Raw genomic sequence first — 16,964 nt, 5'->3', positions numbered from 1 at the left:
GTTAAGCAATACGCCTACTCCCAGACATTAGACATCCATATAAAAGGTTAGTCTTGTACTAGCTGTTGTAGTTTTGACACCATAAATGGCCACTTGTAGTCTAGACATGGTACTTATGACAAACTCCCCTTATCGATTTGTATTTTACCATGAACAGTGTTCTTTTCTAATCAACATAATGGACATACTGACATTTTTAAAATACTGCCTGTTCAAGTACTTGTTTCTTGCTTGTTTTACAACATTACCACTGTTTTTTCCCCTTTCACCAACAAAGAAAACACTGTTCTGCTTACTAAGAAATACAGAATTATTGGTATAAACAAAGACTGAGACAACTGAACGTAAAGTAAATTATAGGATTTTAAATGACTACCATGAGATTTAAAATACTATTATGAGATCATAAGAGGCAGCACAGCCCCAGTGTCACTTCATTGTATTCCTTATATTGTCATCTGACCAAAATGTTAAGTGTACAAAAAGACAGGTTAGGAAAATAAGATCAGCTACATCTATCTATATACAGTCAAACCTGTATTCAGAGACCAATCAAGGGACAGTCTAATAGTGGCCTCTTAACACAGGTGGTCTCTTAAAAGAGGGCCCATAACTTATGAATTTTCTATTTGTCTCTGACATGCTTTCCTGTAATTATGTATGTCTTGCATACACTGTAAAAGACAGAAGATGTCATGTGATATTAGATAATGCATTTACAAAACAAATTATTTTGTGAAAGTAATGAATGCTTGCCTGTCTCAGGTCACACAAAATATTTTAAATCCTTTGCAAATTTCAATGCCTGTGTCTGCCTTTCAGGTACGTGTTGATTCATTGCATCCTGAAATCAACGCCAGCATAAGCAGATCTTTTTCGATTACCGTGCACATAGTTTTCATACTCTTATAAGTATGGTTTAAATTTTTCGGTGTTTATTTTCCTTTTAACGGTTTGCCTTAAAGTCATAAAACGCTACATCCTAATTATGAGAACATTCTGTTAAATTAGCGGGAAAGAACACCACAACATGAAACGGACATATTGGAAGCTACCTAGTTCCTGGCAAGCGCGAGAACGAAATGCAAGTTAAAGTAGCATCTGGGGGAAGTGATTAATGTCATAGCTTGTTCTTGTGTTCGAATAATGAAGCAGGTTAAACAGAATCCACGTTCTCTCTTCCTTTACAAGATGTCACTTACGGAAAAAACACATGTGATTCACATGGGAAACACATGTTATCACATGTGAAAATGATTATTCACATGTGTTCATATGTGACCACATTAAAATATCATTGATGATCACATGTGATTATAAAATTCTCAGCTGAAACACATGTGAATATGAAATTCACATTTAAACACGTGAATATTTCCTGATCACATGTGATTATACAATTTTACATCTGATATGTGATAAGCTCTTACAGCAAATTAAACTTGTTTGATCAAATAAAAACATGTTAAGTTAAAAAATTATAATAATGGACACAATAAAGAATAAAACTAAGAATACAAGTATAAATTAAAATAAGCCTAGTATTATTACAATGAGTTTACAGAACACCACGTATTTTCGCTCTAGCCTGATCAGACCTCGAGACCCAATTTGAATAGGATATGTTCTTTGTAGTTCTAACGGTTAAAACAGTTAAAATGTCTGCAATAGAAAATAAACACCACCGGTATGTTCTCATATTCTGGGTCAAATCAAAGGAAATTAGTATTAGTGAAGAGAGATTTGTACAGGACAAAAATCTCTGATCCTGAGAGAATTGGACTTGATTCATAGATAAAAAAAAAAAAATAAAAAAAAAGGAACCAAAAGATGAATGGAAATCATACCCGGCCCGAGTCTTAGCCGTCAGTGGTAAGTACGTTTTAACTATAAATTGTATAGATTAATAAATTAGATAGACGCATTAAGTTTGTGAATACAGGGTTTTTATAAACAAATATTATGAATAACAATTTGTGACAACAAACTCGCACTGACTCGCTCTCTTCCTTGACTTTATATTACTCCGCCCAACACCAGGATTAACCAACCCCATTTTCTGGACAATTACGCCTCCTAGCTCCATCCCTCGACCAACCCACTTGCTGGCAGCACAAGTAGCCATAGATATATAAACACTAGATAGGACATTACGTCTGTTTGATGTGTAAATTGAGACGCTATCTTGTGCACTGTTCTGAAGCAACTTCACAGCTACAAACACATACAGTGCTTTCGTATTTATCTATTTCTCCCCCCATATTATGTATTTTTAAAAACTTTGTTTTTAAAAAAAATTTTTTTTTATAAAAAAGCACATACACTTAAAGTGCTACAATCGTTTACATATTAGTGGTTGTATGTATAATATAATGTATACACGTTTACTATATATTATTTTCTATCTATTGCTTCTATATAGGTCCAGTGTTAACGTGTTCAGATGTCTTCAATAAAATTGTTTAATGTTTAATTTATTTTTTCTTATTACCTGCTCACAACTACTTTTTCTTATTACCTACTTAACAACGTGAATTCCATAAAAAAAGTTACAAAATTATTTCTAAGATAATCAATAAGACCCTTCTTATTCATTTGTCATTTTCATCCCTACAGATAACCTAAGATGCATTAAAAAAAGGAAAAGGAGTGGTTAGATGCACAAATAGATGACATCGAAGATGACAGTCTGAGGGGCAAGGGGCAGAGAGCCCTAAAGCAGCCAGTAAGGTATTCACCTGATGAGGAGATAGTGGCACAAAAAAGACCCAGGATCTGCAGTGTTCCTAAACCTAATAAGGTAGTGTTCTGGCTGTCATTCCGCCTCAACCATTCATAATAAATTATTGGATTATAACTGGTCATACTGCCCTTAGGTTTTAAACAGACACCGTGTTAAAGAAGTATAGAAAACCTACTCAATTGTAGTCCTCAAGGACTGGATTTAAAGAACACCTGACTATTGCATATAGGCTGACGTCTATTACATGAAAGGTTAAGTGTAAACATTTCATTTTTTCTGCTATGTTAATATAACTTTTCTGTCCTAAATAATAAAGCAGATTAAATTAATCTGTAGAACTTTATAAAAACAATAAATTATTGCTTTTTCCCCCACTTGTGATTAATAATATATATGTTGTTTGTTATTTTATTTTTCAGAACAAAGTTGCTGCTGTACAAAAAGCTAATTCTGAATTGCTTGAGAAATACAAAACAGCTAGCAATACTAATGATGGATATCCTGGTCAGATTAGCAGAGATAGACTCCTTAAAAAAATTGAAACTCTGGAGGATGAGCTACAAAGAAAAAGTATTAAAATAAAACAACTCACTAAACTGAACATGCAACTCCAAGAAGGTATGCAACTAAAATAAATCAGTAACTTTTTTTGTTACCTTAATGCCTATATATTGACTCCACTGCACTTGGAATTGATATGTAACCCCAATGTAACTATCACCATATCTACTACTTGCACTGTCCCTTGATTGCACCATGTACTACATTATGTAATTATTTTAGTTAAGCTTGCTCTTATTAGGACTGATGTTACTATATATTGTATTTTCTCTTATTAGGACTTAAGTTATTGTATATTGATCGTAGTTAAACTTTTAGGACTGAAGCTAATGTATATTGGACTGTAGTTATTGTGAAGCATTATGACTCCTGTAATATGTATATTTTGTGAAAGTTGTAAATCGCCCTTGGTAAGGGCATCTGCTAAATAAACAATAATAAAATTATATAATAAACAGCAAGGTTAATGCTCTTGTATTTGTAGGCATACCTGCACTGATAGATGCTTCAGTAAAGAAGTATGTTCAGAAACATCTACCAAGTAAAGTCAGGCCTACAGAAACTTCACCAGAACAAGCAGCACATCAGTTGCATCCAGTTGCCAAGTCTGCAACACATGCAGAGATTTCATGCAACAGGGATAGTGTAAGTAATCTAAGAATGACATCCTACAATAAATGTTTGAGACGAGTGATGCTACTCATAAGTTTAGCACACCACCACCTGGTTTTAATTTTGCATATTATTAAATAGCTTTGTGTAATTCTAATGAATACAATACAAAAACTATTTAACCACTATATAGAAGACTACACATGATATAACTTCAAATATGTCACACAGCATGGTAGGAAATATCATGCATAGTTTCAAATTAGTTTTTTTGTTGTTACAAAGATCATCTCAGTTTCACTACTATATACTATTATTAGATTAGTGTTTGTTAATATTTTGTATTGCATGGTCAAGTTTTTGTTTTGCATGTTGTATCTCTAGTTTCTTATTGTTCTGTTTTTATTATTTATGACTGCTTTTCAGAAGATAGATGGCTTATTGAATCCAATAGCCCAGCAAGAGGCAAGACAGGCCAGTGACTATTAAAAAAATGACAAGAAATCTGATGGGGGCAATGTTCTCAAAAGAACAATTAACAGAGTCCTCAGTCACTGGCAAAAAAGGCATCCAATGCAATGACGTCAGGCAGGCACTGGATTCTTCGAAAGTTAGGCTGATAATAGGAATGTATATTTCAGGCACAATTTGTCCATTATTATTATTATTATTATTTATTTCTTAGCAGACGCCCTTATCCAGGGCGACTTACAATTGTTACAAGATATCACATTATACATGATTTCACATTATACAGATATCATATTATTTTTACATACAATTACCCATTTATACAGTTGGGTTTTTACTAAAGCAATCTAGGTAAAGTACCTTGCTCAAGGGTACAACAGCAGTGTCCCCCACTGGGGATTGAACCCATGACCCTCCAGTCAAGAGTCCAGAGCCCTAACCACTACTCCACACTGCTGTCCATGAAACATTTTATCTACCACACTTGATTAGTTTACATTGTGCCATCCACAACATAGGTATATTGTGTTTTCACAAAAAAGGATAATTTTTTTCTATACTTTCAAATATAAAATATAATAATGTACTATAATTTTATACTCTACTTTTATTTAAAAATTAAATGGATAAAATAAACTATACAATGCAACTTACATATTACCTTTGTGCTATTGTAATATTATTTATTATATAAGAAAAAGTAAAAGTATTTAATGTTATTTATTACTTTTGTTATTTGATTTATTATGGGTTTTTAAAATTTTTTATTATTTATATGACCCTGTGATGTTGACATACAACTATTGTATTGAGCTTGGGATTACACCCTACACAGGACTCCATGGAGGGCAACACACACACACCGTACACTCCAAACACACAGGGTGGTTCAGACTCAGAGGACAATCAACCCAACCAGCATGTCGTTGGATGGAAACCCCCTGTTGACATATAGTACTATTAAATCTATTGTTGTTTTGCAGATCATGTGAAAACCAGGTTCCCTCATACTGATGATACAACCATCAAAGCCTGCATGGCTCAAAAGCTGAGGGATGAAAGGACATTAAAAAAAAGCTGCACGATAAAATGGAATCTTGTAAGAATGGACATCAAAATGACTTTTTTTCCTAATTACGTATTTTTGTTTATATTTAAAATGTGTTGATATGTGTTCCTGTAATTTTGCAACAGTATTAAAAATTATTAATTTCACATTGTCTGGTCTATGTTACTCATATATGGGAATACATTTAATTTAACTTTACAAAAAGCACTTTATCTGGTGGCAATGTGCGTCTGTGTAATGTCAATTTGTGTGCATGTATATCTGGTACAATAGGAGGAAAAAATATTCACCTTGATTTGTGGAGAATAATTGTATACAAATATTAAATAATCTTACAAAACATTTTACATATGCATGTGAAAATTCAGGTGGAACATGTGAAAATAAACATGTGAATGACCACATGTGAAAATAAACATGTGAATTACCACATGTGAAAAGTCACACAAGAAAGTCCGAAAACCTTGCGCTGTTGTTGTATTGATTACGGATAAAAGACCGCTAAAACGTTACCGTATTCCTTTTAGGACGTACCATTTAATAACAACAGCCCTGTGTAAGGGTGCTTAATACAGGTTTGAGTCAGTTGCTGGTAAGAGAATTGTGGTCGCAGGTCTCGTTGGACAGGTGGTCGCTTAATACAGTTAAATAAAAGCACAAATATCATTGGGAGGAATTTAAAGTGGTCACTTAGACCAGGTGGTCGCATAAGTTATAATGGCTTAATGGCTGTGTTAATCAAAACATAATAGGGACAAACTTAAAAGGCTAACTTGGCTGGTGGCACTACCAAAAAACTAGACATGGTCCAGGAAGTTAGAATATTAATTATTAAACACAATCAGAATTATTAAACAAGTAATCCATAATATTGTTGATTGTATTTTTGAATAATAGATTACTCTTCTGTTAACTTGCTCAGCACACAGCTACCGTTTTGTGAATACATTAGGAAAACCGGAATGATTTAACAATTTTACAGTTTCTGTCCAGGACAAAAAAATGATGGCTGAAAACATTTTTTACAACAATAATAACATGCTGTGACAAAAATATGTTTGTTTGTAAATCTCCCTCCCGACCTGCTGCAGGAACGTATTGACCCAGAAGAGAAACGACGTAGCAGCTGCAGACAGTAGAGACAGCTGCACTCGTTTACCAAGGGGTCATGCGTGATAGCATAAAGGGGACAGTGAATCGCAAATCTTTTCCTTCGCTTGGTTCAAAGAGACAAGGAACTGGAAGGACCGGGAGAGATCCCTAATAAACTGTGAAAAAGAGTTTGTGAGTGTTTTGTTTGTTTTTGTTGCTGTTAGTAATTGTCTTTGGTTTTTGTAAATTCACTAGATAGCTAACACGTCTCCGGAGCTGTCACCTTGGAACAACACTACACCACAGTCACTGTTAAATTGTTATCACCCACCACGAGCACTACTGCACGCACCCGGACTGGTGACCGTGTTTTGTATTATTGTGGGGAGGATAACGTGTATTATTATTTGGTCTGCAAACCATTTATTATCTTTTCCTTCCGTGCTTTACACATTGGTGTGTATTGCCAGAGGTTTATTGTTTGGTCACCGGACCGGGAGTTTACAAATAAAAAGAACCCCTTTTCCAAAACGGATTACAGTTTCCTTCTCTGTGATTATTTCTGCACTGCATCACCTCTGCACCTGTTTCTAATCAGCAGCCACTTTGCCACACCTGCAAACACTTTTTTTCAATGTTTTTGTGTCTAAAAGAACAAAGAATAAAAAACTTTTTGCTAGAATTCACAAAAGCCTGAAATGGATTTCAGGAAAACACGCAACCGTACACAGGAGGTCAAGCGAAAAGGGTGCAACTCAGTATAGGATTCAGCCCTTCTGTCCACTCCAATCCAAGATGTACCCGGGTTTTCCAGTTTTCCACAGCGGGAACTACAATGCAGAGTATAAGCTCGCCAACATTCTGAAGCTTGCACCTCACACAGCGGAACTGTATTACCTGTATGATTAAAAAAAAAAAAAGAATCTGCGGTGGGGCATCGGAGGGACAGGCGTGCGTCCAGAGGACGCAGACAACTGCAAACCTGAGAGTCCCGACAAACCAGTCCTATTGTAAGTGACTCTCCATATAATGCACAGTTCACAGCCTACCTCTGTTAAGTGCTTTGTGATGGTGGTAAACTATGAAAGGTGCTATATAAAAATAAAGATATTATTATTAAATTAAAGATATTATAATTTGTGCGTAAAAGACGCGGATACTCGCGTCCCGGAGAGCCTTGTCTAGATTCAACCACCTGCTTCTGTATTCTGAGGTTTATTTGAATATAAGATGTTGTATTTCAATATATATTTTCCAGATTATTATTATTATTATTATTATTATTATTATTATTATTATTATTATTATTTTAAATCAGTAAGACTTTAATTCCTCAAAACATTTAAGTGTTACATACATATATAGGCCTCTCCACTATATCCTTTCTGTACAACTGATTCACATTTGTACAGCTGATGGCTTTATTGGCTGTTCTGGCATAATGAAATGTTATGGTCTGTTCTGGTATAGTGAAATGTCTTGGTCAGATATCACTACTATTGTTGTTGTCCACATTACATCTGGATCAATTAAATATTTACGACAATTACATTTTTAATACAAACTGCTGGCCCAAGACTACCCTAGTAGCCCGCCAGCTCACCTTTTATAATTGAATTACTCAATTAGGTATGTTAAATCCATGTCTAAGAGTGCAAAAATATTAATAATAAATACATAAATAAATACATAAATAAATAAATAAAATAAATAAATAAATCACACTATCACGCTCCACCTATCTTGATTTTACTGGAAGGCTACAGTGCGAGTCCTATTGGATGTTATGCTTGCACATTATTCTGCATTGGCTGTATTGCAAAGTTCAAGCTAAAACACCAGCCACTTTTTCTAAATTCGGATGAGGAAAATGGCTGCAAGTGGGAGTAAGCGCCGTAAAAAGGCCAGCGAAAACCATTAGTTTAATCCAAACTGGATGGCTGATTTCTCTTTTTTTATGCCATCGCATCACTTTGAAACCAAGCACAGTAATTTTATCCTCCTGGCAGTGTTGCAAGGCATGACAAAATGAACAGTCTGAAATCTTCATATCAGACTTCAAATGCAATTCACACAACATGAAAAGCAACAGTGGCCTCTCTCTGGTTAATGTGGGTATTAGCTAAAAAGAAAAAAAAAATCTTTCATGAATTCCAAACATGCATGTTGAAAATACTAGACAAGTTGTTTGCCAGAACGTGTGAAGCAAGTTCCATTGTCTGATTCCACAGCAATCTGAAGAGTGGAGGTTATCAGCGAGGATTCTCTGTCAACATTGGTTTGATAAACCATGCGATTTTACGGTCAAAACTTCAAGGAGAATTTCTGTGTTTAACAGTATTACAAACCTACACCACGGGAGAGGTCATTTTTGAATAAGTAAAAGGCTTTTTTGATCAGCATGGATTAGAATATGTGGAAAATAAATGTGCTTGTTACCAACGAAGCTCCCTCCATGGCAGGGAAAGAGAAAAGCTTTGCTTTCCGTTTGTTACCAATACACTCTTGATTAAAAAGCCTGCACTGCATCATTCACCAAACTGTTCTGTACGGAAAGTTGTCCGATGAATTGAAAAAAACAATGGAATTTGTGATGAAACTGGTAAATCACAGACATTCAACTTTCAGCCTACAACATCACCTATTAGAGAACTTCTACACAAAGTTTCAGCTCACCATTATGACCTTCTACTGCACTACAATGTATGCCTGCTGGTTAAGCAGGAGGTCAGTGCTAGAAAGATTCTGTGCAGTTCAAAACAAAACAATTTAATTCTCTCAAGCACTGTCAGGGATCTGCTTGAAAAGGTGTGTGTGTATTTTACCGGAGCCTTGAAATCTTTCACACAGATTTACTTTCGGGAAATATGTTGCATTATCCCACATTGCGTGCTGTTGCTACAGATGAAACCTCGATGCAAATGATGCAAGAGTTCAATAATAATCTTGGACAACTTCAAAATTCCAAAGAATGTACTTTTATTTATTTCAAAAGCAGAGGCCAAAATTTTTGGCCTCTGCTGATGGGCCTTGCTCTTCTGAAATAAAGCAAATTCTTGATTATATTGAAGCCGCCCTTCAATTAGAAATCATCATGCTCAGATGTCTTGAAGGAAAAATGTAGCAAAGTGGGACTGTGTGATTTCTGGTCTCATTACACTGACCAGTTTCAGAATAGTCAGAATCTAGCCATCTTTATATTAACAATGTTTGAATCAACCTATGTGTGAATCAGGGTTCTGAACTATGAACTATATAAAAATTAATCACCATAACTGGCTTACAGATGTGCACCTCCATCAGTGCACGCACCTTGCCTTAATGTCCTACAAACCATCCTTCACAAAGCTTGCCAGAGATTGAAGAGGCCACCTCTCCCATTAGAGATTGCCAGAGAAACTGGTAAATCCTGGATTTTATTTCAATTAAGAAAATAGCATTATTTTGCACATTAATGACATTCATTTTGCAGTTCTCTACATCCTATTAAGTTTTTTTTAAATCAAGGGTTTCACATTTTTTGGCCCCCTTCTGTGCAAATGGCCCACGTGTTGTCATGTAATTCCGATAGCGGCCCATGGATAACTCTAATTGAGCGTCACTGATTTAGGTAGTGTGAATAATGTATTTTCTGTTGATTGGTGTCTTTATTATCCAGCAAATGGTCAAAGAAGTACATCCATGGTCATCACCATAACACAAATTACTTATTTGATGAACAATCAATATTTATTTGATGAACATAACCATATTTACCTGTGCAGTTGTCATCTTCCAGGTTGTCGCAGAGCACAGCACCAGTTTCTGATGCCCTAGTCGCATTCCAGTCAGCATCTGCATATTTGCACAAGCTTAAACCTTAACACAAACAAAGCATAGTTACATGAAACAAAAACGGCATTATTAAATGTGTAAATGTGTAACAATACAACTAGAGAGAGCGACAGTGTTTACCATGACTTAAGTTTCGATTTGAAGACATGAATTGGAATAAAGCTATAGTAATGGTCAGCTGATATGTTTGAAAGACATATGTAAATGTCCTATATATGCATAAGAATTGTACAAGCAAATTGGTCTCACACAGCCTTTTAAAATAGTTCACAAAGATATGCCCTACTGCCGAAACAGAATGCAATTTCCAAGGTCACCAAATCACAATATTACAGCAGTCGATCATACTACAATCTCCAAAATAGCAGTGTCTTGGCTGTTTTACTTTCAAATGTATACATCTACTGAACCCATGAAAGTGCATAGTATATGCTGAAAAAGGTAGTCATGTAGAGCAGGCTACAGACACGACTAACAGCATAAAACTCACTTTATCATCATAGTAGCACAAATTTCATAGCAGACAGAAGAATTTTGATATGTCACTTTTTTCAATTTCTGTTAGTTGTTCGTTAAGCTAATGGAAAACTACAAAGGGTATGTAATTCAATAAGTTAACGTAACATTATTCTATAGGGTGATGTAAAACTTTTGTCCATAGCTGTAATGTGAGAATACCAATTTTTTCTTCTTGTTTGTATATCCTTTTGATCATGAATTAAAAAATAAAAAAAAAAAAATAAGAATGTTATCATTTGTGGGCTCCCAAGTGGCGCATCCAGTAAAGGCGCTCCGCGTGGAGTGCAGGATGTGCCCTATAGCCTGGAGATCGCAGGTTCAAATCCAGGCTACGTCATTGCCGACTGTGACCGGGGGTTCCTAGCCGAACGCCGGCTAGGATAGGGAGGGCTTAGGTCGGCAGGGCAATCCACGGTTCACCACGCACCAGCGACCCCTGTGGCTGATAGGGCGCCTGCGGATCTGCAGTGGAGCCATTCAGATCTGTGTTGTCCTCCGGAACTATAGGTCTGATGGCTTCGCTGTGGATCCGCAGTGCGAAAAATGACGGATTGGCAGGAACACGTTTCGGAGGACGCGTGTTTCAGCCTCTGTTCCCCAAGTCGCCGGGGGGTGGCAGCAGTGAACCAGTATAAAAATAATAATTGGGCATTCCAAATTGGGGAGAAAACCAGGGTAAAAAACACTGGTGATGACTAAATTTATATTAAAAAAACAAAACAAACAACAAGAATAGCAAGAATAACACAGCAAGAATAGTGTAATTGTTTCTTTGTAGTGACTGCTGAAGTTTCACATTTAATACAGGGTTTAAAAACAAAGTCTTACTTAATAATGAACTTCTGTAAAACAGCATATTAGTTTGAGTCAGCAGTGCAAGACTTTCGTTCAAATCACAGATTAAAGCCCTGAGCCTTATAATGTGGCTCTTCTTTGAGGGCCATGCTAATCAAATACAATATTTGAGGATTTGAGGAATTGTTCACAATCAAATGATTAGATTTAACAGTACCTGGCAAGTATTTAGCCAGATTAAACCTCTGACATCCTCTTTTGATTTATTTTGCAATACAATTCTACTGTTCAAAGAATCCACAGTTGTTATAATTAACATTATTAAACGCTAAGAAGTGGTGGACTATCAATGACATTTTGATTGAATATCAGCTGACAGATGTTTTAAGAAGGACAGACAACTCAATAATATTGAATCAGTATTCATATAATACACAGTGGATTACTTTACTGTTTCGCCATTTATGATTACAGAATAAATGCTTTAAAATGTGTTGCCATGCCCTACCCAACCCCTTTCTTACATAGTATCGTGGAACAGGTTCATGCTGTAACCGAGAGACATCCGACTCAAATCTGATTGATCTATATACACTGTCACAGATAACCCTTGCATTCAGTACATATACAGTATACTATTCACATTTAATACAGGTTTTATTACATTTCAGCATCTAAAACTAGTATTTTAGTGACATAGCCTATATCACTAGGGCTGTACATTTTAAGGTATCATATGGTGTGAAATACAGACTTCCTGATTCTGGTAAGTATCAACAACTTGTGCTAAAGAATGTCTTCATCACACAGACAGATTTCTCCACTATATCCCTGTCACTGGGGACATGAATCACCAGCAGGTGACAATAACTATGGTACATTGCCACTTTATGAGCACACCCCCACTTTTAGATACATTTTACATATATACTGATGCACAATGAAAACGCAACAGTTTTACATCAACAGCTCAATGGGCACATACAAAATGTTATTTACATTTTAAATAGTGAGCAGATAGGTTTGTTGATTGTTTGAGTAATATTGTTTCTTGGGATAACAAAATACTGAGCTCAAGTCATGCGATTTCATAAAACCGCCAGGTGCTCAGTGTTTAGTATTTGAGTTAAAATTGTCAAAATGGGTTGATTTTAGAATCTGTATAAATAGCCATTCAAAAAGACGGTTTTAATTAACCCAAGAACAGCGAAAGATACGACCATGCCCCGCTTGAGTAATGAAGATCGCCTGGTTGCTATGGGCATGATTGAAGTACGCCTGTCTGTGACAGAAGTTGCCCAGAGAATGAGATGTTCTGCTTCAACAATCAGCAGACTAGTCCAGAGAAACCAGGAAACCGGCTCTGTGAGGGGCAGGCCACGTCCTGGAAGACAGAGGGTCACCACACCGGCCCAGGACCGTCATATCCGACTGATCCATCTGCGTAATCGTTTTCAGACTGCAGTGGCTACAGCACAAGAAATTCCAGGAAGAAATGCGCATCAGCAGAATGACTGTAGCTCTCCGTCTACATGAAAATGATTTGCATGCACGGAGGCCGTGCAGGGGTAACATGTTGACAGCTGAGAGATGAAATCGCCATCTTCTGTGGGCCAGAGAACATCTGAGGTGGTGGCAGAGAGTGTGCTGGAGTGTTTTACTCACCAATGAATGCCATTTTGCCCTTGACAGACCTGACGGGAGACGTCGTGGTGAGCGTTATGCTGACTGTTGCGTTGTTCAAGCCAACCAGTGGGGCGGTAGAAGTGTGATGATGTGGGGAGGAATCTCCTTTAACACAAGAACGCGTTTGGTGCAGATTGCGGGGAACCTTACTGCTCAACGATACACTGACAAAGTCCTTGAGGCAAGAGTTTTTCCGTTCCTGCAAGCCATTCCATAAGTGTCTATTTTCTAGCAGGACAATGCAAGAAAACACAGTGCTAGGATTACAATTGCACCACTTCAAGAAAACAATGTCGCAGTCTTGCCGTGGTGAGCTTTTTCTCCTGGCCTGAGTCCAATAGAACATCTGTGGGACTAAATCACCAGTACCTTCAACAGGAGACAACCGCGACCAGCCAACCTTTGCCAGTTGGCTGCAGCGGCACAGGAAGAGTCTGAACATCCCACAGCAGTCAATCCAGAGGCTTATCAGGTCAATACATCAACGCTGCCATGATTGTGTTAATGCGCAGGGAGGTCATACCCGATACTAACTTTGTAATGTTTTGATTTTGACAGTGTGTCACGTTTCATACTGAAAACTTATCATGATTCTTTGATCTGTATTTTTGTTCACATTTGCTGTGATTTTGTCTGATATCTATGTTTAAAATATTTGTTCAATCCATCAGACCCAAGTGTTGCATTCCTTTTGTGCATCAGTATATTTTTGACCAAATTTCACAGACTTGCCCCTTAGTATGACTGAACTTGTGTGAAACACCTTACTTGCATATTTTTGGAGAAGAGGATTTTCTTTTCAGTTATACCAAGATAAATTGTAAGCAAGACAACTTAGCTGTGGTGAAACAGCCAACTCCAGTAGTTATGCTGTTGAAAATACAGCACTTGTTGAATAACAAGCTATCAACTAAAACACATTAAATAATTACACATTTTAATTTAAAATATAGATTTTTAAAAAATGCCATATGTGTGTCAATGGTGATAATTATATAGGCTAATAGTGTACCATACACTTTTTTTCTACGCAGTTTATTTATAAATGTACCATTTGCTTTACCTTACAAGTCAATAATTGCAGGTCTTTGCACAGAATCAGAAATATGCATACAATGTGAATTAGCCTTATCTGTTCTCGTTTTCATTCATTTTCCGAGCTAGTCCAGTAGCTAAACTAAGTTAGTAGTTTTAAAAAAAGCCAACATCTACAGCGAATTACTTTTAAGTCAGCTACAACAGTAAAGAAAACAAAAAAGTAAGCCAGATCATTTCCTAGCATATCTACTGCTGCAATTAGATCAAAGGATCTCTCATTCTGGTTAGAAAGTGACCCTAAACAAATCAATTCATACCGGACAGGTGGCCAACGTTCAGTTTGCACAGAAAAAGTGTCGGTACGATACAACTAAATAACAAAACAGGGTTCCTGGTACTTAGTTAATTACATATCTTCAATAATACCCACTAATTTAAAAGTTAAATGTACTGCTCATGTGACATTTTCAGAGTTACGGTAACCTACCTGTTGTTATTGCCAGCACCAGTTTGCAAATGCTTAATAGTAGGACTCCCATGTCGTAGAATTCCGGTGAACACACAATCCAAAATGTTGTCTTGAATTAATTAATTTCTAGATGCGTCAGAATATTCTGCTCATCAATTGTCATATTCAAACTCTTGAAATAGACGCATAAGCTTTTGAAAACTGCAGCGTTTCACCTTTGTATGACTCGACAGGTTCTGGGATAGATCGTTTTGCTTCAAACCTGTCTTGGAACTTAAGACGATTCGCATCAAGTAACTTTTCAAACTTTTAAAACACGGTTTGACTTTTGCAAGCCGCACAGAGGGAAAAAAAACCTACTTTTTACTGACGTCATTCTAGTACCCCTCACATCTACCACCGACCTGAAAATTGGTCGCCAGGGATCGTCTCTAAAATCCGTCGAAGATTAGGGGATGTGTCTAAACTACCAACGTGTTGCTTGCTATGTGTTCAGTCTTTGTCTCAGCCACTTGCTGGAATTCACATATTGTAATAAACAATTTTAGTCGTTAAAAAAGGAAATAAATTAATCAATAAAATACGAAAGGTACCCTTGAGGAGGTTTAGTATATCAATTTTTGGTTATATTCATTCTATGAGTTTTTAAAATCTTTTTTTTAATGAATAAGTAAAATAAAAACACATTGGCTAATAAAAAATGGAAATGTGTGTTTAAAGACAACAGCAGCAGCAAGCAAATTACAGATAGGTGTAATTTAACAATTTAAAACACATCTAGTAAAGTGAATCCCCTTTTGAAAAAAAAAACACTGTATACTAAATTCAAGTATAAACCCTAATGCTCTTCAATTCAGATAGGGCTTGTCTAGGAGCAAATTAACCCAAAATTGAAACAAGTTAAAAATAGTTTACCAAAGGTGTCTTCCAGAACATATTACTTTGTGTCCTTTCACTGTGCGGACCTTTAGTGATAGAATACAATCAGGTGAAACCCCTTCATTCCTCTTTGGGACTGAAACTGTTTGAAATCAAATACAAGAAATACTCGGAAAGAGGCCAAAGCTAAAGTTGTACACATTTCACTGGCACAAAAGTGATATCAAATGGATTAAACAAGATTACTCTTGAATGTTTAAGAGCATGCAACTTTTGAAGCAGTCTACAGACAAAAATATTCATTTTTATATCTTGGCTTGTTACTGTAGGTCTGGTTAATCAAAGGTCAATTTGTGCTGCAGTAGGAATTTTATGTTTAATATAGCCGTGACATCAAGATGTAGTGAAGACTCACATTTCATTTCAAATCTGTTTAACTGATTTGAGCTTTTTGCAAATGTTAAAAAGTTATTTTGTTTTGAGGGATGTTAAGGGCTGATGTGGTCGATTGTGTTCTAGTTTCAGTTGGCACAGGACATATTTACATTGGCGTGGAGGCTGATCTTCCTTCACATTCTCTTAGTGAAGGGTTTTTCCAAGCTATTATTTATTTATTTTTTTTAAAATGAAACAACTCAAAGCTTTATTCCAGCATAATAGTACAATAACATATTACATTTAATTTAATTAAATATACAGTATAAAGAAAAAAGATTCCAAATAGATTTTGACCTCTGCCCAGAAAATCTATACAAAATTGATAACAGTTGCTAAAATTACATTTAAAAAAAAAAAAAAAAAAAAAGCATAAATTGAGCTAATAAATTAATAATCTTAACACAGCTAGTGCTCCACGAAGTGGTACAATTAGATAGTATATTATCTGAAATCAGTTCAATTCAAAGGAATGCCCCCGTTCTTCTGTTGAAGTTCTTTTGGTTTTTTGGTTCTATTTTATAATTTAATTTGGTATTTATAGATTTATTTAAAAGTACAACACTGTAGAAAACCATTTTTTCCCCCAGTATCCAACCAGTTCTTGGGTGGACCATTATGATTTCATACCAGGAAGTAGCATTTGAACACTAATAAGTCTTTGAAATCTGCATATTCCCAACATTTGTTTTAAAGAACAAAATGAGAGACAGGAATTATAGGGCTATGAGTTTACTATTACATAACAGCACCTTGTGATG

The 16,964-nt window shown here is 36.0% G+C and overlaps 1 protein-coding gene and 1 long non-coding RNA gene across 2 annotated transcripts in view; one reads left to right on the top strand and one right to left on the bottom strand.

The window, feature by feature from the left end:
- The window catches only part of btc (betacellulin, epidermal growth factor family member), a 46,524-nt gene extending 31,155 nt beyond the window's left edge, over positions 1–15,369 (bottom strand). The window contains exons 1-2 of the mRNA XM_059026320.1: positions 14,908–15,369; positions 10,305–10,406 (exon numbers count right to left, since the gene is read on the bottom strand). Coding sequence (XP_058882303.1) covers positions 10,305–10,406; positions 14,908–14,959 — 154 coding nt within the window. The 5' untranslated portion in view covers positions 14,960–15,369. The remainder of the gene's footprint in view (positions 1–10,304; positions 10,407–14,907) is intronic.
- LOC131737440 (uncharacterized) lies at positions 2,740–4,527 on the top strand. Its single transcript, XR_009329043.1, has 4 exons — positions 2,740–2,800; positions 3,163–3,361; positions 3,789–3,949; positions 4,343–4,527. It is a non-coding gene; the product is annotated as an uncharacterized LOC131737440 (long non-coding RNA).
- Positions 15,370–16,964: the final 1,595 nt, after the last annotated feature.

The sequence above is a fragment of the Acipenser ruthenus genome, chromosome 1 (assembly GCF_902713425.1).
Source record: "Acipenser ruthenus chromosome 1, fAciRut3.2 maternal haplotype, whole genome shotgun sequence".
Taxonomy (NCBI): domain Eukaryota; kingdom Metazoa; phylum Chordata; class Actinopteri; order Acipenseriformes; family Acipenseridae; genus Acipenser; species Acipenser ruthenus.
Note: the sequence above shows the minus strand (reverse complement) of the source record. Positions and strands in the feature narration are given on the sequence as shown.